At 41.8% G+C, this 23,982-nt stretch overlaps 1 protein-coding gene and 1 long non-coding RNA gene across 3 annotated transcripts; one reads left to right on the forward strand and one right to left on the reverse strand.

Moving 5' to 3' along the window:
* The first annotated feature begins 100 nt into the window (after window positions 1-100).
* Window positions 101-17,166, forward strand: LOC116653493. Of its 2 annotated transcripts, XR_004307441.1 has the most exons (6): window positions 101-471; window positions 5,473-5,601; window positions 6,572-6,646; window positions 9,264-11,076; window positions 16,262-16,378; window positions 17,050-17,166. It is a non-coding gene; the product is annotated as an uncharacterized LOC116653493 (long non-coding RNA). The 2 variants fall into 2 exon arrangements; XR_004307440.1 differs by lacking the exon at window positions 101-471 and having other exon boundaries at window positions 5,104-5,601.
* RCN1 (reticulocalbin 1) lies at window positions 1,928-11,479 on the reverse strand. The gene is made up of 6 exons (XM_015863518.1): window positions 11,232-11,479; window positions 9,743-9,936; window positions 9,388-9,566; window positions 8,654-8,714; window positions 5,996-6,195; window positions 1,928-5,108 (listed from the first exon to the last, which is right to left on the reverse strand). Exons 1-6 carry the CDS (start codon window positions 11,462-11,464, stop codon window positions 5,001-5,003), a joined length of 975 nt encoding a protein of 324 aa, XP_015719004.1. The 5' UTR covers window positions 11,465-11,479; the 3' UTR covers window positions 1,928-5,000.
* Window positions 17,167-23,982: the final 6,816 nt, after the last annotated feature.

Genomic DNA, 23,982 nt, shown 5'->3' on the forward strand with positions numbered 1-23,982 from the left:
TTTTAAAGGCAGTATTTCAACACATTCTTTCTCTGTGTTCTTGGTTTTACCAGCTTTGTTTATTATATCTATTCAGATTTCCCCATAAATGTTCTTGAACCCAGTGGAAGGTTAGGCATCTTTTTGTTTATGAATACAGATGAGAAAGATAGAATGTTACTACTTCTAGTTTCTTCAGTTTGTTTTCCTTGTTTAACTATACTTTGCTGTATCCAGTTCAGAGCTGATGTCAAGCTTCCTCAGAATCCAACTGTGGCCTTAGCAGGGAGGAAGTAGTGCACCCTGGAGTGGGCTACTGAGTAATACTGTTTTACCTAAACCTTGGCCATACATTGGTTATTGGTGCATCTTCAAGGATGGCTTTCCTTGGGCAGTCCTGTACTGGAGTTGTTTGACCATGTGGCACGTGCTATGGGATTATCAATTCATGTTCTTGTAACATCAATCTTTGGTCTCACTGAGGATTTTAAGGTAAGTGTTCAAAATCTATACATATCATTTTCCACTAGTTTCTGTACACTCATTGGTCCAATGGACCGTCATTTTGAGGATTGCCTGACTATTCCCATATAAAGAAATTATTTCCCACTTAACTGTGAAAGCGTCTTGATGCGTAACTAAATTTTTGTTGATATGATGAAACACTGTCACTTCTAATGCATGTGTCACCCTTAATTACCGTAGAGATTCAGTATCATGGCAACATGATTATCAACAGGAATAGTAATGGACCTACCTGATGATTGTTGCACTCTTGTGGCAGACATAGTGAGGAGATGCTCCTGTCTGGGAAAGAAATTTTACCTCATCCTATGGAGAGAATGCAGCTGGGAAGCTGCCTTTGCTGTGTCACATGCATCTAAGTCCCTTATATAACTGCGCTCTATAGGAAAGCTGGTACCTTTTCTTTCTGAGGTTGCTTTGAAAATCATCAGGGTTGGAATTTACATAGCACTTGGATCTGAAGGGCCTCACTAGTGCCTGTAAATTAAATATAAGCCCAATTTTATTTCTTTGAAACTTAGAAATTTTGGTTTATGTGTTCCTTACTGGGCATATTAAATGGAACGTAGCACACTAAATTAGAGAGAGGCACTGCTTATTAGTTCAAACTATTCAGCTATGGGCCATGCCAGGCCTTGAAGAATCTTTAGCTTTGAAATGTTTCATGTGGCCTCTTATGCCACCCTGCAAAACAAGTTACGTGTGCCAATGGTCACATATGCTAATGGTAATCAGCTGTCTAGGAGCAATATCATCACTCAGTAAAAGGGATAGATGTATTTGAACAGACCATTTGATACTGCCCTCCTCGAAACAGCCTTATGCCCTAAATACCTTACGTGAGAATGAATCAGCCTAAACTCCTAGCATTATTGCTCAGTAGTAATAAGAGGATCAGGACCTGATGGTTATCAAATTACTTCTAATCTCAAGTCCCACCATCCACCCCATTGTTCCTATGTTTGCTTTTATGTGGCCAAGGCCTTTGTTCCTCCATGTAAGGTCAATGGGTTCTGCTGTTGACTGGGATCCAGACTGACTTCTGTATTGTGACAGTAAATCATTATGCAACTATTCTAAGATACTTGTGTAAATGTAATAGGATAAGGATGAGCTGTATCCTCCATTCCACAGGGAGTTATGTGAAGTACCTTGATTAGGAGACAGATTTAACCCGATTGAATCACCAAATGGAAATATAAGACAATGAACATTAGCCACTTAGTTCATTTCATGAGTTCTAATAATTAAAACTGCATGTGCAATAATAATGGCTTTCCAGATAGATAAGGAGGAAAAATGCACCTTTGATATGTTGTGGCACAGGCATAATGAAAACATTTAGGTAATGGAGGATCTATGTAACAGGAATTACCACACAGAACCTGCAGTTGGAAATATATAAACACACTTCCCGACAGAATTTCACTACGTCACTATTCATTAAGAAAATAGGCAATAACTGACAAGATAGGCACAAAATGAATTTTCATGTTGCTGGGATGAAGCATGGCTCCCAGCAATTAATGGGTTTAGTCATATTAAGCAGATAAATAATGCTATCTGACATTACAGTATTTCACATTACACTAAAATTTTGTAACATTTGCTCATAATATGACTTGAAATATGTTACCTAGGAAAAAAAATCTTATCTCTGGAACAGTCAAACCCCATTAGAAACCTTAGGCTTGAAAAATCACAATGTTAACAGTTATAACCCCTAGCAAAGGTTTGCTTTCCTTAAATAGTGTTAAATTTAAACCCAGAAGCTCTAGTCTCTTTTTGAGTTACTCTTCCATAGTGCATTGAGCTTGAAAGGAAAATTTAGTGCACAAAATATACTGCGTGTTGCTGAATGTTGGTAAGTGAAACACTATGAAGAGCTACACAAAGGAGGTTGCCTCTAGAATGAAATCACATCAATGATAAGTCGTTCTCTAAAATATGTTTTTGTACTCTGCTTTATCAAAATGCTCTTAATGTGACTCCATTATACTTAGAATGATTGATAACTTGATTGGCTTGAATTTCATTTTAACTGGCATGTTTGCCTTATTCATAGCTGGGCATGTTCTGAGTACCATTCTTCTTGTAAAAAAACAAACATACAAAAAAAAAAAATAAAGCCCTGTAAATACAATTGGCCTAAATTTCCAAGTCCTGTAACTCATCTGATTTCAGTATTATTATTTACATAGTTTTATACTGGAAAATACCCAATATATTCCAATCATTAATAGAAATTGAGAACAAACAAAGGAATATGATCTCTTTCTCATTTGATGCTAATTTTATTCCAAATTCCATGAGTAATGTGGAAGAAAACGTGATTGCCTGTCAAAGCTCAGATGCAGTTTTTTTTGTTGGGATAGAACACAGTGGATTTGGAAGTGTCATGTTTAGCTGTAGGCAACGATGCTTAGTGTCTCAGCACCCAACTCCCACTGAATTTCAACAAGACTTACCAAACAACCTTCCCTTGGGCTCCAGTGAAAACCCTTGGCTTCCTATCTAGTCTGAGCTGTAGTTTTAGTAGTAGGAAACAAGCTTTTTTTCTGAGGTCTTTTAAGGTATTATTTCCTGAGACAGCAGAAGATGATCCAAGTGCAGAGAAAGCACAGCAATTCTGTACTAAAATACAAAGATCTCAAGCTCTAGTATGAAAGGGCTGCTAGAAAACAGAAGTTATCAAGGTTGTTAGGACTATTCAGTACAGCAAACCTTTCCAAGTCCAAATAATAACAAAAAAAAAGATAATTTTTTATGTGTGGCAAGATACAATTTTATTGCTTCTCAGATAACACTGCTTTTAGGCAATACTTTGACGTGGAATTACTGGGAGAGCAAACACCATCTATGTCTTATGACATCTGTCCTACTCTACGTTAGCAGAAGAGGTAGGGACTTTCAGGAGACCTTGCTGGCAATGCTGTAGGTGCACACTAGAAGCTTAATAGTTACGCTAACAAAGGCAAGGAATCTATGCCAGAGTGTAATACAGAACTATCTTCAACTGCAAGTATTTAACCACTGTTCTTACGTGACCTTAGCATTCAGAACAGGTTCTAGCAATAGTAAAAATGTACACTCAACATATTTCTAGCTTTTTTTTAATGAAGCAAAGAAGAAAAGTTTGGTGCCATACATCCAGCTGCTGTTTGTAGATGATGAACTAGTGCTTCAGGCTGAACTACTGGCACAAAAGGCTTCACATCATTGCTCTAGGCTGGTCTGTATTAGTGTTATTGCACCTTCATAGTATCAAAAAGTTGTGGTTTTATGATGCTTGTTTTAAAAATAGTACATTTAAAACCAACCATACTTATCTGAGTTAGGTATACAAAAATATACATGTTACTGCTCACATTATACAGTAAAAAAGAAAGCACCTGTGTGGAAAGCTTACTCCCTTCTTTGGAAGGAAAGCTGTCTCCATGTAGTTGCTTCAGTAACACGTATTTATACGTACATACATACAAACTAGGACGTTAGCCACATGAATCTGTCCCCGTGTGTGGTACAGAAAACTGAAGGCCCAGGGGGGTGATATGTCTCGTTCTTTCTCCATCATAGATCTGCTGCCATTCACACTGTGTGAACAAGAGTATGGCTTGGGTAAAGTGCGAAAAGCGTGAGATAAATTATTCTCCATGTGGCATAATTCCTTCCAGGAAACACTGTAACAGCCCACAAACAATGTATGTTACTCTGTTGTCAGAAGGAGCAGCTGTCAGTCTGAACACCACAACTCTTGCTGTAGAATGCCAGCGTGGGTGTTGGGCCACATGTGCTTCTTCTGCACTGCAGTGGGGATTAGGGAGAAGGGCCAATTGCACACGTTGCACTTGTAAATCTATGACCTATAGGTCTCCTTCAGCCCAACTGGGACAGAAAAATGCAACGCAGACAAAAAGGCTGTGGATCTTGTCAAACATCTGTATATAAGGGTAAAACTGTAAGTACAGATGTTTCTAGATGCCTGATCCCTGGAGGTGTTCCAATACCAGACTGGATAGGGCCCTGGACAGCCTGGTCTGGTATGATCTGATCCCACAGCAGGGAGCTGGAGCTAGATGATCTTCAAGGTCCCTTCCAATCTAAGTCATTTTATGATTTCAAACGCTATTAGAAATGATGACTAAACAACTTAGACTATTGAAAAAGTAGGTTTTGTTCTAAGCATAGCTGCATCCTTGGAATTATATTTTAAGTGCCTTTCCCAGATCAAACCTACTAAGAAACATTACCATTTTTCTCCCAGAATAGAACTGTATAATTAGATATAGTATTTAACCTTGTGAAGAAAATAATAATAATAATACAAACCCTACTTCTATGTAGTTTCTGAGGTAATAAACTGCCATGTTAAAAATATACGCATGTCATTCAGTTTTGAGTGTGTCCCTTGTTCATCATCCCCCAAAAGGGGATGAATGTGATAGATTCAGTAAAATGAAGAAAAGGCCTGTGGCACGCTGCTTGGTATACTTATATCATAGTTCATCATGGTTTCTTGTGAGGTCTTCCCCGTAATTAGTAGCTTGACTTCCAACAAACATATTCCAGTTGTCTAAAACCTCCTCTTTTGTTAGTTTTTGATCCTGGTGGCAAGAAAAGAAAAATTTCTTTGAGGACGTTTTCAAAGCTAAGTAAAAGGTACCAGCACAAACTTACAAGAGCCCCAGGGCACAGAAAGTTCTTCAAAGAAGCAAGTCTTAAGAGTCAGGAGTTGCTGCTGCTTTTTGACCCACTGCAGTCCCTCTGGCTTTAGTCAAGTTAAACTGATAACTGAAATTACCTTGTAATTAACTCACTACTGAACCGTCTGAGTTACCTGGTATGTGGTTTTGCATGTGGTTTGTTCTCGACTTCCTAACAATAAAAATCCTCTACGTATTTGGTTGAAGATGGTTGATTATGTTAGAAATTTAAGCTTTCCTGTCTCAGAGTGTTTGGGTTTTTCAGGCTCCAACCTTGCTGGCATTCCACCTCAGAAGATCACCATCTGGGATCCACGGAACTACTAGTCTCTTGTGTTAAATGAAGTGGATGTGCATCTGATTACAGAAACTGGAGCTGTTTGACACCTCTTAGGTAGTGTATCTTTTTTTTTTTTCAGTCTTACAGTCTAAATCAAAGTACAAAACCGATAAGAACTCTTAGAAGAAAAAAAAGAACTTCTACTGTGGTATATCTGGCAGGCGTAAGATGATAAGAGTTTCTTATCTAACCTAATTAAAGTGAATGGAATTTCTAGCACTAATAAACAGTAATTCACTTGTGATTCTCACCCTACCAACTGAAATTTGCACTAATATGATACAACAATAGCATGTCTAGCCTCTAAAGCCTTAAAGTGTACTAAAAATGCAAGTTATTAGGAGTCACTTCATGCTAACTTATGCTGTGTTTAAAAAATAAACCCAACCCAACAACAACCAAAGAAAAAATCCTCAATCCTACTTTTTCATGCTAGAACTCTATATACCTTATCGACATCTGATTCATAGACTAAATGTCTGGCTTCAGCTAGTGCGTGATCGTAGTCTTGTGGGAGAATCCAGTGCTGAATCTCCTCTTTGTCCATCTTTCCATCCTTATTGAGGTCACGGAAATCTGAAAACTGTTCACGCTCTGTAGTCACCCAGTCAGGCTCAGGTCCACCCTCTTCATTTGCAAACATATCAGCTGGAAAGGAAATCAAAGTCTCACTCAAGTCATATTTAATCTGAAAATTGTGCACTAACTAGAGTTGTTTGCAGTGTTGCTCAGAAAAACTAAACATTTCACTCTTTGCACAGCATTTTTTGTGTGGTATATGAAATGTGGGATGTACTGAAGCTGTACACATCTTCTTTCAAGTCTATTTCTTCACTACTGGTGACTCTTCTTTAGCATTGTATTAGACTTGCTAGCAGAGCAAAGTTAAGAGAAATCAACCTGTCCATATGTCTTCTGTCCCTGAATTTGAGTGAAAAAAGTTCTTCAAGGATTGCTGTTTTGCTAAATATTTTGCTCAGTCACATGAGAAAGGGACTTAGCAATTTTATCTTGTTTCTGACAGCAAATGTCTTCGTGGATAAAATCAGATTCCAGCCAGCAGAATGGTTAAGGCAGGCATGTCCAACTCAAAACCAAGGTAAAATATCTCACTCATTTTTGGTTTTGTTCTTCTTTTTTAATGCTTTAAGAAAAAGATTAAAAATTAAAATGTCTATTATATATTTTACAAGGGGTGCTCTGAAAGTAATGCCTCCTGTTTTATTATGTTGGCCCATGATGTCAGAGGCAGATGCTGGTGGTATGGCAGTAGAGGTTGAACCCTCCCACCAATATTCCTTTACATGCTGTTGCTATGCATCATGGTAGGAAAATGCCAGAGTGGCAGCTGCTATCTATGTAAGTAGGGTTTGGAGAGTACCAGTGACTATTAAGAACAAGTACTGATTTACATCTGTTCTTTTACAGCATAGCCCTTCCAAATCACAAGTAGTTGCAAAAATCCTTCAGGAAGCATAAGTGTGTTCACTTTATCCTTCTGGTCTCTGTGGCCAGTCAGTTGGCTCCTGCTCATTTGGGATGCTTACTTCTCAAGCCTTTCAGTTTTCTATTAAAGCTTGCTCTGTAGATAGTACTACTATGATTTGTGAATTTGGTTTTCAGGGATACACTACAGAAGAGTGCATCCCATAGGGTTGGTCTTAGGGCCGAAGGCTCATTGGTATTAGATGTAAATACTGATCTGATATGTAAGAATGTTCTCCCATTACTTCACAGCAGAAGCATATAAGCTAGGATGATATACACTAGGATAAGGCCTCTCTATTGACACAACTGTTCAAAATATCCCTGAAATAACCAGTATACCTGCTCATGCTAACTTTAGTTCTCTGTGTTTAACATGACTAGAAATATCCTGCTTTGCTGCTTTTACAAATTGTAAAACAAAAGTTGTAGAAGTCAAATCAGGAGGCAAGAAGGAAGAGGGAGGAATTGCTTTGCAACCGCCAGCAGACTCCCCCATCAAATACCTAATCCGGAGACCGCATTTGGTGGGCTTTTTTTATTGTTCCTAATCAAAGAAGAGATCTGGCCATTTTCAACCCCAGCCTGATCAAAACCAAAATGTAATTATATCTTAAAAAAGGGATGTAGGAATATCTTAAGCAATTTTCCCCAACTCGTAAAGAAAACTTCAGACAACACATTCACTTTTTTTTTCTTTTTTTTTTTTTCTTTTTTTTTCATTTTTAAAGAGCAAACTATATTGTTTATTTGAAGCATCTGACGTCCTGTCAGTTTGACTTTTATCATCCTTGCCGGTGTGGGGTGATTGTAACTAGAACATTCTATGCTTTCTATCCTAGAAGACAGAAAAAGCAGCATTTGCAATGGTAACAAATGTTGACGATTACCTTATAATTATATGTAGGTAATGTCACTGAATGAACTGAAATTACTGTGGAAATTATGCTGCTCTGTTATTTCAGTCATAAATGAATAGCACTCACATTCTGAGGCTAAATATAATTTACAAGGAAAAGAAACCCCCTGCCATTAATTAACATGTGTATACTGTGCCCGATTATACGAGAAGTGATCTTTATAGCTTTCCTGGTACTACTTTCTTGATTTAAAACCCATCAAAATGAGTGAAGAGGGAGAGGTTAGCGTTTGGAATCAGCAAAATTATTCAAAAGGCTAAAATGTATTGCATATAGCTGATCTCCTGTCCATTTTGTTTTCATATGTCCAAGCACAAGACAGCAGCTAACTGCAGAGAGTGACTTAAGTTGGTGTAAATTAACTGTGACTGATCTGCTGTTAATGTTTCCATTCTGTTCTTACTTAAGTAACAGAGTTATTTTTCACATACTTCACAATTTTGTTTGAGAACCCTAAATCTCACTACTATTTCTACACAGTTCATTCTTAATGCATCATCTTGTACAAGAAACAAAGGTGTTGCTGCAAAAAATCATTAGAAAAGCATCTAGGTTTACCTCCTAAATAATCTAGAACACTTAGTAGAAAACAGGCGACTCTGAAGCACAGAAATGTTCCTCTTTGGTTTGCTGATGCTGTTGCAGCTTTGAGAGAAGATGGACAAATGGACATTTTGTAAGAAACAAACTTCCAGACTTACCAATGTACTCATCCTGATCCACAAAGCCATCCTCATTTTTGTCTATGTCTTCTAAAGTTTCCTGGAAAATTGCATTGAAATAATCAAGAGAAAACAGAATTCTGGCTATTCCCCTTTCTTAGTCATTTTGCACTCGAGCCCTGACTGGGACACCATGTTTATGTTTTAAGCTATGTGCAATTACAAGTTGGTATGTAACGCTTTGACAGCCTCACATCAGCATACCTTTACCTTTATTTTGGTACACAACCATACCAATATTGTTTCCATTTAAGAGCAGTCTAAGTGCTCCTGTTTTGTCTTCCTTGTACCGAGAGCTCTAAATCAAGTAAATTTGATTTATTCCCAGCAGGGGAGATTCAGGGTGGACATTAGGATGTATTACTTCTCTGAAAGGATGGTCAGGCACTGGAATGGACTGCCCAGGGAGGTGGTGGAGTCACGGACCCTGGGGGTGTTCAAGGAACGACTGGATGGGGTTGAGGGACATGGTTTAGTGGGAGCTATTAGTAATAGGGGAACGGTTGGACTGGATGATCTTTTAGGTCTTTTTCGACCTTGGTGATTCTAGGAAATTTCAAGAATTACGTATCTCTTTCTGTTTCCCCAGCTGGCCACTACGCGTGTGTCTGTCTGCCTATTTCTCAACTCTGCCAGGAAAGGCTGAAGAAACTTATCAAAGTTCACCTGAACCACAAAAGTAAAACCAGCATCATTGCTTTTGCACTGCTTACTAAGACAACGATGTTTTTCATGTGCTCAAATTCCTCTGGGTGAAGGAAAGCAGTGAATTCTTCACGAGTGGCAGCCAAGTCTCCATCCAGATCTGCAGTTTTGAATCGCCTTTCATCTCTGGGCAGCATTTTCTTAAAGCTGTGCCGATCTGTTGCATCTTGGAATTCTTCTGGATTTTCTGCCAATTCAACAAGATAATCACAAAATTACGTTATAGCAAACTTAACAAGGAACAACAAAGTCTCCTAATTAACTGGTATGTACTCTGAGTCTAGAAATACAAAGGCTTACTGCTAGAACAGCTTCTGTGTTAAACTGGAATTTCTTTTTCTTAGGGTTCTGATGACGTCTCACCTAGATAATAACCATAGGTAGCTTGTTTGTACTCTTCCCAGGTGATTTTATTGTCCTTGTTTGTATCATAGTCTTTCCAAACTTTAGCGACGTTTTCATAGATATAGCGTTTCTGTACCCGTTTAATCCAGTTTTTCAGTTCCTCTGTCGTGAGATAGCCATCTTGGTTTTCATCTATTCTATCCACAATCTTCCTGTAAAAAGAGAATGGTAGCCGTGAAGGGTGGGCAGAAAAAACAAACCTCTTCAATTTGCTTTTGGATGTCAAATTGAAGTTGGATGTCAGCCCAAGTTCATTATCTTTATCTGGTCCTGATTTTACACTAAAATGTGAAGCCCAAAATGCAGAAAGCTGTCCTATTGGGTGCGGCTGTCTTGCATTTTGAAGTTGATCTTACCACTTCTCCATTCATTCTTCAATACTGCTATAAATAATCAAAACAGAACCTGAACTCTCGAAGTTACTCAACAAACCATCTCAGCTGGCTTGTAGATTGTGCCTGCTGACTTTGGGGGACCCATACTCAGGGGGAGGCTACAATGGACTTAGAACAGGAAAACAACTATAATACAAGTGTATCTGATGTTTAGCAGAGGCCACAGGGACAAAAGCTTTGTGTTTTGTGTGCCCCTGCAGTTCCTTCTGTGGCTTTCCAGCAGATTGATGCTTGACTGGGCTGTGTTGTGTGATTGTTCACTGTTTGCACACAGCTCATACCCCCAGCTGAAAAAACCACACGTGTGCAAGAATAAAGGAAGACCTAATTTATGTAACCCATGTCCTTGAAGCCATGAACATGCATGCTGAGATGATTTCTTTTGCTCGCTTTTTCAAACAATCTGGATTAAATTGGTCATTTGTGCCAACTGCTTTGTGGCTTTGCTTACTGAGATGCAGCTTGCACCAGGAGCAGGAGGTCATTCAGAGCCAACAGCACCATTATGGTGGCATGAGACACACACTGTGGTTCCGTGCTGCTCCCCGTGGAAGGACACAGCTCATCTGAGTGAGAATGTGAAGACATTTCCAACTATTCTCTGCTAATTGATTAGAAAGACCTTTCTATAACTGCTAGGAAACTTTGTTCTCATTAGCAACGTGCCTTCTTGCATGTGTAAAGGCCGGAGAAGGACTAAATGCAACTGTTGCATGGAAGTAAAAGCAAGACCGAGCAGAGTTGTCAAGAGCAAAGAAGTTGCGAGGAGCCCGTTTAACAGCAGCCTGGGAAACAGAACTGAGATGAAGGCAAGAGAAGAAATGGTCTCAGCTTGACTCACGGGACTGGCAGAGCTAAGCGATGCCCTGCAGGACAGGAGAGAGAAGGGATACAAAGGTAAGACAGCCGGTCCGTGCTTCTTCGCGCAGCAGTCCCGCAACTGAGCAGCGGGGGCCGGGAGTGCCTGCCGCCCCGCGAGCCCTCCCCGCCGCTACCGGGCCCAGGGCGGACAGCCCCATCCCTGTCCCGCTTCCGCCGCCCGTGCCGCTCACCCCAGCCGCTCCTGGCTCTCCTCCGGGCTGAGCTGGTCGAAGCTCCGCGCCTCCTCCTTGCCCAGGAAGGCCTCGTGGTCGTACTGGAAGCCCGGCGCATCCTCGTGCTGCTGCGCGGTGCCGGGCCGCGCCCGCTCCTGCCACGCCGTCGGTTTGCACAGCCCGCCCGGCAGCGCCAGCAGCGGCAGCGCCAGCAGCAGCACCGCCGGGCACCGCCCCGCCCCGCCGCCCATACCCCGCTGCCACCGCGTGTTCTCCGTCCGGCCGCAAGCACCGCACCGCCACCCGCCGCCGCTCACCGCGCCCGGCCCCGCTCCTCCCCCGCCGTTCCGCTGCTCGCGATTGGGCAGCGACCGTCCGACAGCGCGGCCCGGCCCGGCGGCGCCACGTCTGCAGGGCGGTGCGGGAGATGCGGGCGGAGCGGCGAGACTCGGGGCGGTCCGGCAGTGAGCCGTCCCATCGCCGGCCCTGCTCGGCTACGGGGTTGTTCTCCGCTCGCGTGTTCCTCCCTGGCCCCTTGCACGGCTGTGACTGTCTGACAGCTTCAGCGGGGTCACCGAAGTTTGTCTTTGCTTTTGTACTTGGGAATCTGTGGTTGATCAGCTGATCGGCCGTGTCTTTCTTCCTGCTTTAAGGCAAAAAGTTCGCCGAGAGAACTCGGGGAAACAAATTAAAGGAGTCAAAGTGCGTTCTCAGCTTGCTCTCTTGATGGATGAACAAAGCAGCACAAAGCAGCAGCTCGCTTAAATGTTAAAGCTCCTTTAAATGTTAAAGCTCCTTTCTGCTCCTCTCCTTTCTGTTCCTCAGTCTCTGCAGTCTGGCCATCCCATGTGTTAGGCTTACAGGTCCTGCTGTCATCCCTGCGTTACTTTGGAAAGGACAAAAAATAGGATAATTTGCTTTTTGAGACAAGCAACAGTGGAGTAAGCAAACAAGCATAACTATGCCATGAGTGTAACACAGAATTAATACCCCAGCAATATGCAGTAGAAGAAACAAGGTTGCCAGCTCTGTCCTAGGGGATTAAGCTGCTAGTCAAGTGGTAAGCCACCTGCATGGGTGGCAGGTATGTCTTGCTGCTTGCTCATCAGTGATGTTGTAGCTTGTTGCTTGATCTTAGCAGAGCAATGAGAAGTTACTGGAAGGAGGAGGGAAATGGGTGTTATTTTCTGCTTTTAAAGTGTCACTATGAACATCTCTGCTGAGAGAAACCTACGACTGCTGAATGATCAACGTTAACTGCGTTTAGAGTTTAAGGTGCTATTTTTGTGATCCATGCTTCTCTCAGTAATGTGGTGGAGTTTTATACACATTAGGTTTCTTTGAATACAAGGTCTGCAGCACTGAAAATGTGTTTTTAGCAATTTATTTATGCAGCAGCAGGCATGCTGGGTAGTTTATAAGCTTTTAATGAAACACTGGCGGATATTAGGGTTTTATGGGCTGGAAAACAGTGCAAATCAAAGAGCTTTGCTTGCTGTTTATAACGTTTTTCCCCTGAATCTAACAATATTTATCTCACTTTTTCTATCTTACATTTCACTCTTCACATATTTACTTTCACTGATATCTATTCACTTTCAACAAACTGTTCCGTACTCGGAGCTACAATATGCCTGTCCTATGGGTCTGTTTACCCACATCAAGACGAAGATGACTCTTTTTATCTCCTATCTGCAGTCTGCATTTGCCCTGATAAGAGTATGCTGACATCTTTGATCAGTATTTCTGGGCATCGCTAGTAGCACCTCTCCTCAGGCCATATAATGAGCCTGAGGCCATGCCATGTTTTCTGTCTGCCTGCTGGCTAATACCTGTTCCTATGCTTTCAGTAGCAATCCTCTTCTCAGAGCACATCATCCCCCCATATCGTTTTTGAGTCTTGCCTACTAAAAAAGTCACTATACTTGATGGCATCAGAATGTAGCTTTCAAAGAAAAGACCACTGTATATTCTGACTGACATTTAAAGTCTGCACTAAAACTGGAGTCCAACTCAGGCCTAAAGACTGATAGAAGTAAGAGTGATGGAGTGTCTAACAGCTCGTAGAGTGCAAATTTGTCTTCATTTAAAGAGCCAGTCTCCAAAACTGCTTTAAATCTTCTACCTGATCTAATTATTTATGGCCTGTGTAGTTCTGCCGTCACGCAAAGACATGCTGGCTGATTCCCAGAGCTGATACTTTTAACTTCTTCCCTTGGAAAACCAGCTTCACATGTGGTGCCTCATGGAGCTTGGCCCCATTTACCTGGAGATCCCAATGTAAATAGGTTGAAGTTCTGAAACACTTAGTGGTTTTCTCATCATCCGATCAAATACATCTCAGTGTCTCCTGTGGCAACCTGAAGAAATGAGACAGTGGATTTAACTCAGCAGTCCAGGCATTCACGGTGGCACTTTGTTATCAGGGAATGATGGCATGCTGGGGCTGGAATCTGGAGCACAAATAAGCTTAACTTTCTGTGGGTGAGTGCAGGGAAGTACCATCACTGTCAGGGCTGGGGTAGTAAGCTGCCCAGTTTACCAGTGAGAGCTGTGAGAGGCTTGATCCAGGAGCAGAGATTATTTCAGCTCTGAAAGATCTAATCTGTAGCTTAGCTGGGGAACGTGGTGATCTTTGATGACAATTCTGCTAATGTTAATAGGAGAAAAAGATAAATGTCTGGGAGAAACATTTTTTTCTATGGTAAACAAAAGAAGAACTTGTTTTTCTGAGAAGCTAGAAAATGGAAATACAATATTTTTCTTCTCCTCAACTCTACTGCTCCCTGTAAATTCAGAGTAACTAAATTAGGGTATTCCTCTGTACACAGAACATGTGTGATTGGTTTGGATAGATATGAGTCAATGATGTATGTCACCTCCGATTAAATTACAGCAATGCCTGTTGTGTTTTACATCCCAGTTAGCCTAATGTGCTTTGCATGAAGTCGGATCACAGCAGCAGAACTGTTCTGTAAAACTTTTTACTTCCCAAAGGGCACAGAACACACTCGTCAGTGTTGCTGAAAATCTTCCGCTGACACCAAGAGAAAGCAGCTCAAGCTGTTTGTATACAGCGGGGCTGCGCCTTACTGGCAGTGTAATTGCAGCAGTATTTCAGAATGAGCTGATATCTGATTTATTTTATATGATCTAGGATTAGATGACATCTACCCTTCAAGAGGATCATGGCAACACCATGACGCTGACAACCTCGTTTGTTTTGTGTGATATCCTAGTTCCACTGTCCTCTACCACTCTCATCTAATTGTACCGTAAAATCTTCAGGCAGGGATTTTCTAGTATTTCTAGTGATTAATTTCTGGTTATTGGTACCGTTTAGTACTGCTGCTCCTGGTTTCCATTTCTACTATTTTCATGAGTTCTGTTGATTTTCTACTGAGTCTGTGCAGTGTCCATCTCACTTAGGGATAATCTGAGCTGTGCCTCAAGGTACGGTTGTCAATAAGTACGGTTAACAATCATTTTAGATCATTTGGGAGCAGTCTTAAACTTTTTCCTCTTCTCAGGAATCATTGTGGTTAGTGTTTTTTTGTCAAACATTTACATTTTCAAGAGTATAAAAAAAATCCTTTGCTTCTGACAGCAGGAATCTGTGCGCCGTATGTGCAATTTGCCCTGGTAATTACTTATGTATGGTGATAACCATAGCAACATCCCAGGTAGATAATGTCATGCAAATTACTGCAGCTCCAGGGATGGAAGATGTTAATATAAGTATGTGCTCACACCCCTGGTCTTCAACACTGTGTGGTGACTCTCCCCTCCCTTCCCCCATATATGTTGTTTTTAAATTTCCTTTTCTCTCTGTGATCAGGAGGGAAAGAAAATCTCTTGCTATTTTTTCTCATTGGTATTCACACGGAGGGAGGGGAAAGGTGGTCCTTCCGTGTTTCTGTCATGAATAATTTGGTATGCAGGGTAGAAATTCCACAGTGTATGTAGGGCATAAAAGTCTAGGGACTTGGATTCACCGCAGGACCGTATTGTGCTTCAGCCCAAGTTCTTGCATTTGCAAACATGGAGTGTGAGCGTGTGGGGGTGGAATTGTATCTACAGATGTTTAGACGGAGGTGTAAAGCTCCTCAAATCATTTACAGAGGAGGTGGGAGAGCAGCTTTGTTTTTCAGAGCAGACACGCTGTGGCTGAATACTTATCAGGGGCAGTGCATTATCACTGCAATGAGGAAGCTGGTAATAGTTTTCCCTTGTTTGGTTAAAAGTAAAAGGGAAAAAAAAGCCCTTTGCATGTGCTAATCTGCATATACACTAATCCTTTTGTTACCTTAGAGGTAGCTAGAATGTCTTGTTAAAAACATTCTTTAAAAAAGAAAGCAAGGATTGCTTTTGGTTTTCTGGAAAGGAGTGAAGTTGGTGCTGAATTTTTGGTTAAATAGTGGGAACGTGAGTTCTGGTCCTACAATCCATGCTGAAATTACTGATTTCACAATTCTCCACTGCAGCAGCCATTAGGAGGGGAAGCACCTTGATTAAAGAGAGTGGAGATTTGCAGAGCTGGAAGGACTGTGCAGGCAGTTGGAGTTTGTGGTCAGGACCTTCTTTGAAAGAAAAGTATTCTCAAAGCAAGTTGAGCTATCCATTGGGCCAGCACTTAACTGTCTTCGTGGTAAAATCTCTGCCAATTAGCAATTCAATACTTTGCCTATTGGTAGCACTGATAGCACTGTTCAGCTGTGCCAGCCTGCCAAGAATGGTGATGTACATAGTGATGACAGTGGAAGCCAAAAGGTCCTTGTCGAGATAATCCAGTTAACTGTTAAACTTTGCAACTGTGCTTTGGGCTACAGTGATCCTTGAGTTGCACTGAGTTGAGTTTGAGTTGTGTTTTTGGGTTTTTGTCAGTTTTCTAGCGTGCCTACCTAAGAAAAACAAGCTATACCAGAAAGAAATATCTGAGACTTCATATCATCTGCCAGAAATTATTGGGCCCAATTGTATTACTGAAGTTTTTGCCTGTCTGCCTACTTTGCTTAACATGGATATTTCTTTGTTGTTTCTATATTCAGTGTGTGATTGTCTGAGATGGGCTCTCCTTTGGCTCCATAACACACTGAGGGGAATAGTGTTTGCCTTGGAATTGTAGGGGTAGCCAAACTGAGCTTCGGGAAGAAGATTTGCGTAAAGTAACGTTACATGTGGGATTAATATTGGGTTTGATGATTCTGGTTCTTTGCTCTAGCAGTGCTTTTGCTTTCCTTACTGTGCTAGGTGGGCTCTCCATTTCTATTTCTTTCCAGCTAATATAACTGAGGGAAGCTGCTGGCCTGCGAAAAAGCACTGTTAGCCAACTGTATAGTCTGCAACTGGGTGTATTTTATCAGAAGGCAAAGGAAATACTAACATAAAATCACACGTCAAAAAAGCCCATGTGTTTAATAAATAATATTTGATGCACGTGACTTTATTTACTGTCTCTTCTCCTCACTTTTTCCGCCTCACCAGTTGCTCACCTTTGCTAGTTTATGACATGATGTTTGAGGAAATATTGCATTATCACATGCAGCAGACTTCAAGGGAGAGAAATTGGCTTGTCATTAATAGTAATTGTAAAACCAGCCCTACAGTAAAGCCTGCTTTTGGCTACAGCCTCTCTCTCCTGGGAGCAGAAGTGAAACAAAATCCACAGCTCTCATCTGGTGAAAATATGTAAACCAGGGTTAAAATCTTCATGCACAAAAGTCAAGTGTGAGATGAGGCTCATCGCAGGACTGAGAGATGCATCCAGGCTGTAGCAGGAGAGCAGTCTGGACTATGGGTATCCTGACGAATGGAAAAACTCAGCTTTCTTTTCTAGCTGTGTCTTAGGGTATCATCAAGTGGCAAGCTTCAGGTGAAGACTCACCATTTTGTGCCTGCTGTGCCAGGGGAGAAATGTCATCAAGGAGCCTTGATAACTGTTCACCTCCTGCAATTTCGGTGAGTTCCTCCATTACTCCTGTAGGGGTTTGTGAAAGGCTGGGGCAGCTCCAGTCAGCTGTTATGGTGCGGTACACATTCCAGAGGCTGCCTCCCTCCTCGCAGTTGGTGTTTCCTACCTCTTAGCCTTCAGATGTAGCCATGTTTTCCCTGCTTAGAAAATGTTCTTATTTTGATGAATACTAGGACCTGTAAGATGGCTTGAAGTTCTACAGCAAGCAACTCTATCAAATGTGGCAGGGAGCTATAGCATAGGTGCTGCAGGCTTCCAGCTCTGTGCTTTGCCATGTAAGTGGGAAGAAATGTGAATACCCAGCCCTGAGTAGGCAGCCTGGCTTTCTGGGAGAAGCAAAATGGGGCTGACTTGGAAATCAGAGGGGAGGCTTCCTCCAGGCATAGACTTTTCATTGCAATGCAGCACAGTTAAGCCACCTCAAAATAGAGAAAGGCCAAATGCAACATCTATCCATGGTCCACTGAAATCAACTGAAGTCATTTTAGTAACTTTAGTGACCTGGTTTGAAGTGTTAGTAGTGCACAATGTGCACAGAGGACCAGAAGAGCAGTGTTCTATAAGCAGTACTAAAAGATGCTCACAAAGAACAACACTTCAACTGATGGCTGTTGTGTTGGGAACTTAAAATTAAAACAGAATGCGTGACAACTGCAGTTTTGAGCATAAGTAAGTAGAGCTCATATTTAAGCAATTAAGCTCTTCTATATTAATTAAAGGAAATATACAGTTCAAATTATTGTTTTGTTGTATAGCCATCCAAGGCCACAGCATGCGAGTTTTTAACTGATCACAAGTATAGTGCCAAAACTTCTATTGGAAAACACATTATCTAGTGCCAGTGAACAGGAGGTTACTTAGGTAAACTGAGTTATGGACTGAAACTATCTGTTGTACACAGTTGTAAATGTCAGTGAACCAGACAAGTTAATTCTTTGCCTGTGAAGTAATGCTGGAATGCATGTTATATGCAGTTTATGTTTAAATATAAACATGGGATTACCTTTTAGGCTGTGAAATGGAATCATATACGCAACAAACGTTACATCTCGGGCCTTCTATGAGTGAAAACTGTTGTGTCAAATATGGTTAGTTTAGTAGAGTTGATGGGCTTTATTCAGGGCTTCTAGAATTTATCTGCCAAGCATAAATAATGATTTAACAACTAATAGGGCAAGGCCAGAAATATAATAGCTTTTATGTTGAAATTAACATCAAGTGATCTGTAGACATCTGCTAAGCAAGCCAAATGTGGTCTGTGTGCTGCATGCTTTGCCTCACTGCCTCAAAATAACAAGCAATGCTTATATTTGGAGGGGCACTTTTCCTTGTTAAAATGAAAAAAAACAAACCAAAAACTAAAACCAAAAAAGCTCTGATAAAAAAGCATTTGCACTGTTAAGTTCAAGTGTGTGATGAACATTAAATATTCCTACAGATTTAAATAACGCTCGATGCTGAGGTTTCAGCCTTACAAATGCTTTTGGTTTCTGATGTGCGTGTAGTGTGGTTCAGAGGGAAATTAAAGTCACTTACTATTAGAACAAAAAAAGGCAAAGTATCAGCCAGGATATTCCAGCCTTTTGCAAATGCAGCTTTCTTGAGTCCAGTCAGTGTGAGAGCCTGAGTATCACTGAATTTGTTTCTCCACAGTGACCAGAAGGGTGAAGGAACTGTTAGAACCACAGCACAGAGAAAGCCTGAAAAAGCTCCAAGTAGCAAAAATCCCCTTCAAGGAGACATTTGCTGTTGCCTTGTAGAGATCCGTATTGTGTGTGTCAGTGTTTGACTTCTATGGGTGCCAGAACTGAAACTGTACTTCCTTTGCTTGAGAGCACCGCTGTTGGCATGGTTTGCTCACTTTACTGGCTGTTGCAGTTCATCTGCTTTCAGGGCCATCCATTGAATCTTTGGCATCATCTCTGGGGGGGTCTCAGCCTTTCCTCTGTTTTAGAAGTATTAGAAGGAGGGTGAATTGCTGAGAGGGGAACATAATCTTTGTGAGGCAAAGTCTAAAGATGTTGGTAAGCTGAAAGGACTACACTGGCAATTCACCATGTACTATGCAAAACTGAATGAGAAACTCATATTCATTGTGCTTATGTATGCTGAAGCTCTTTATGTCCATATTTAGATCTGTTAACACAGTAAGATTAAGCCAACTTGACTTTCTTGAATGAACAAAGCAGAGTCTCTACTACAAATCCCAGAAATGTGTACTGCCACCAGCATGGTGAATAACACAGACCTGAGATCCTGTGCAGCTTGGCAGCGGTACAGAAGACGCTGTTCTGAACAAGCTGGATTCCCTTTGGTATGGGAGGCTTGGCACCAACTTCACTGTAAGCTGGCTCAGGTTACTATGGGGGCAGTGAAGGCTGGGCTCTGTGCTGGACTTGGTGTCTCTACTCCAGCCTTCCTCCTGAATACTGGAGTGTGGCCTCAGGCTGCTCTGGTTTGCACTGCCAGCAGTCCTGGGGATACCTCTGCCAGCTGGGTTAGCCAGAACACACAGTGCTCTAGCCAAAGTCAACTTCTCCCTGTGAGGGCAACCGCAGCAAGGAAAGGTCCAGATGCTGGCTATGCCAGTTCTCAAACCACAGCTCACTCTTCCCAGCAGGGATTTCCCCAGCAGATAAGTGGCAGCAATCTCTTCCTTGTGTTGACATCTCTGAAGGACAGAGGTGGAGGAAGTTCTATTACAAGTGAGTTCTATTGTCTGGCTTTGCAGCCTTGACTGCTGCAGTGACTAAGCACGGGCTGTTAATCTAGGGGGTATAAATGAGCTACTTTGCAGCCATTCATCTGATAGGAGTGAGGGACTTGCTCTGTGCCACCAGTCTTGCTTCCTGTGAGAAATGTGACTCAAATCACAACATGTCAGACCTCCTGGGCTGTGCTGAGGGTTCCAGCAGCCCAATCAACTGCACTGCATGACTAGGTTACTGCTTTTAGTACAAAACACCTGGCAAACCAGTCATTTCCTCACACCTTCTGGTGTGGTACATCATTGTATTTTAGCTTTGCCTGAGTATTAAAGTATGTCTGAGCTGTGGGTTTGGAGTAGAGAAGTGCTGTGCTGGCAGAATTGCCAACACAGCAGGTATAAACATGTCCATGATTTGGGGGTGACCAGCTAACAGGGGTGCATGCAGATGTGAGGCTCCGCTTTCAGGACTTAACCATCATTCAGGCAGCAGCTTCTTCCATATGTAGGGTGCCTTTGCTGGAGCCAGATGTTGTACAAGGAGTACAAATCTTGGATAAAGAGCAGTACTTTATTTTGCTTGCTTTACTTTTGAAGGTGAGTCCAACTGTTTGCTTCTTCATTTGATTGTCCTGTGTGCTGTTTCTCCCATCTGAGTGGGAAACCCCGCTCTCTCATAGCCTAGAAAACTTTGGTCATCAGGCAGTCATGCATGGTTCTAACACATAAGAGCATCACAGAAGTGATGGAAATGTAGTATTACTCCATAGAAAAACAGTCAGGAGAGTCCTTAACTTGCCAACATGCCCCCTTACTGTTCCTGTTCCCCTTATCCCTTTGCTGTCCTGCTCTGGCTGACTGGCAGAGAGCGTGGGCCTTGTGCTGTGCATTTGTTGGAAGGCAGCTTTATCTACCCCAGCAGTGTCTGAGATGTGGCCACAGCTCCAAGCTTGTTTTAACATCTTTTGGTTCTGCATGCTGCTCTTCAAGGGTGGAATTATTATGTTCACTAGAAAAAATTACCTGTCTTTTATGCATCTGTCTCTCACTGTGATCTGGGACTCTCTTTTGATTGGAGACTGTCTTTATCTCCACAGGTCTACGCAGCAAAATGAAGGTGTGATTGTAGCATGTTGGCCAGTCTTAATCTAACTGGCAGAGGTAATAGTAGCAGTGAGGATCCCCCAGCACTGGCTATCAACCAACATATTAAGTTTTCAGAGACCTTGTGTGTATACCTCAAGGTATTTTGGCACTGCAGCAACTGATGTTTGCAGGAGTACCTGAGATGGCTGTTAACTACTGTGTGGTGAGCCTGTTGTTAGTTAGCATTAAGCAAGTTAACTGCTGCAGCATTTATTCTGCATCTTGGGTGGGTTTTGCAGCTTGGCCTGAGTTCCAAGCTGCAGTGGATGGGATGTACATGTTCTAGCTAAAGGTAAACAGTGACATTAGTATAAATATCCATCAGATACATCCACAGCACGAGTGGAATCAGTGCCAAGAAAGTACAGATAGAAAGTGAAGGGAAAAAAGAGAAGATTGGCTCCTGTGTAGAGCAACTTTATGGCTGACAAATCAGTGGAAGGATAAGGGTAAAGTGCTGCTCCCACTCTATTGCTGGAAGTACAAGCCCATGGCCCCTACTGTTAGTACCCTCCCCTCAAGCCTGACTAAAGAAGAAAGCACTGGCTGAGGCTCTGTCATACTGCAGAACATGCCACTGACTCACAAGTGGTAGAAATAGAGCATGAAAGCTGGGCCTCAAGCCCCAAACAGATATATGGATGTTACCTGCCACAGGCTGATCCCTGAAGCTCTTGTGTTTTACCCTGTGGCACAGCTTATGTAAGCTGTCATACTAATAAAGGACCACAGAGTTGAACTGAACATCTGAGAGAACACAGGTGGCTCTGCAGCCCCAGTCAGTACTTCTCCTCACAAACTGTGTCAGCTTAGTAGTGTCCAGAATGTGTGTCTGTCATCCTTGCAGGAACTTTTGGGATGCTAAATCCATTGCCACCTTCCTGTGCCCATTCTCTGTCCTGGAGAAAGACTGTTCTTCCCATTCAGTCCAACAGAACAGGATCTTTGGACTTGAAAACAATCCACCTTTTGGCAAACAGAGCTTTCCTTCTTGCATTCACCTTACAGGACCATTTCTACGTGCTATTAACTGTGATAAGGTAACGTGAACAAACTGCATGTGAAGGTGACGCTTGTGTTATAAATATCTAGCTTTGATGTGCAGCATGTGCTCTAAATGAGAGCTCTAACTTTGTTCCACAAGCCATTGGAGCTGCGCTGATCCAAGTTTGGGAGCTGTATCTTTCTGCGTTTGTGATTTAGTCACACACGTAAAAGCATTCTGGATTTTTTGTAAACTTTTCGGAGGCCAACAGGAATGAGAAGGAATTCATTTGAAAATCACATCACCTGTACCAGTCTTTTGAATTTGAGACTTTCACTTTTTTCACACCTGAGCCTGAAATACAAGGGTTTCCCATTTCTGAGGGCCCATACAAGGCTGAATCGCCTGTGCAGCTTGCAGCCATCCCCTAGCAAAGGTTGGTACTGCAGTAGCCCCACCTGCTGTTGGAGAGGAAAGAAGCGGCTTTGTCTTTAACGCACGTATCAGGCTGCTTTAACTTTTGATTACCCTATCTATCTTTTAGCATGCTCCGCTATTGCTGCATTCTCCTCTCAAACCACATTCTTTGTGGTCCTCGTGTTTGTCATGTTTTATGTTGATTCTAAGCCCTTTGGAGTAGGAAGTGCCTCTTATCTCTGCTTGTAAAGCGCTAAGTAAATTTACACACAATTTAAGTGCTTGATAATAACAACCACAATCTTTTGTTTTTACTAGCATTTGATTTCAAGAGCTCTCTGTCAATTTGATAAAAAGGCAAAGGTATAATTAGGGTTTCTGAGTTGGTTTTACACTAATCTGAGGAGAGTGACTTTATACGGGGTGGTTTTCTTCCATTTAGAAATGAGAAGGCCATAAACTCACTGCCTAAAATACAAAAGCAAATTCGTATGAGACATTTTTATTGCCCAATACTTGTGAAAAAGGATAGGCTGTTAAATGATGTATTAAGAGACTTTTTCTTAAATTGAACTACTGCTTTTACGAGTAAGAGATGAGCACAATAATCGGGAGCAATGCTTATTTACACAGGAGAATTCATTTGAAATCAGTGCGCTTTTAGAGAAGAAAAAGACTTTTACATCTTAAGTTTTACGTCTTTCTTTTCTTTATATCATTTCTACCTTTCAGGGACAAATTCTGCACCTCATGCCTGTTTTCAGAAACAATCCTATTTCAGTCAACGTGACTATGGATGTTACAGAATCAGAATCTAGTCCGTCAGCCCCTAGAAAACCCATCTTCCCATCAGCCCTCACCCCCATCAGCCCATCTTCCCCTAGAATCTGGAATTCAAGTTCTGGCATTATTTCAGATGGACATTGCTTCTGAGATGAGGTCAGAAAGCCATGAAAGCTAGTTTCAGTTGGCACTGTGAAACTCTGTGACTTTGCATGTGTTTTACAGCTGGATTTATAAAACTTAAAACAAAAAACTTATTAAGCCTTTGTATATTATGTTGATAGACTGATAGGATGGATAGTAGACAGTGCTGAGCTTGTTTCCTTCATACTGACAGCTGTGTCAGTGAAGCTGATTTTAAATGTTAGTAAGACCAAAAATGCTTAATAACAGATTCTTCACAAATAGCAAAGATGCTTCTTTTGTTCAGAAGTGTGATATGCTTTCCTTCTAAAGATAGTTTAGGCCTTAATTTTTAAGAGGATGTTTGGATTTCTTAGATGAGTAAATGTGTTTGCTTCTGTCTCTGCCTCATCTGCTTTGTGCCTGTGTGACCCAGCAGGGAAAGCACAGAGCTTTTGATGGTCTCAGAAGGGGTGAATATGTCTTGCTTTGAAGATGAAGGAGGCACAGTAGTGGTTCCTGTACCATGTGCTGACACTCCGCTGAGGTTACACCTTACCCTGCGAGAACTTAAAATGTCATGACTGTCACAAACTGCAGTGATTCCAGAAACTCAGTGCATGATGTACAAAGTAAA

The sequence above is a fragment of the Coturnix japonica genome, chromosome 5 (genome assembly GCF_001577835.2).
Source record: "Coturnix japonica isolate 7356 chromosome 5, Coturnix japonica 2.1, whole genome shotgun sequence".
Lineage (NCBI taxonomy): Eukaryota > Metazoa > Chordata > Aves > Galliformes > Phasianidae > Coturnix > Coturnix japonica.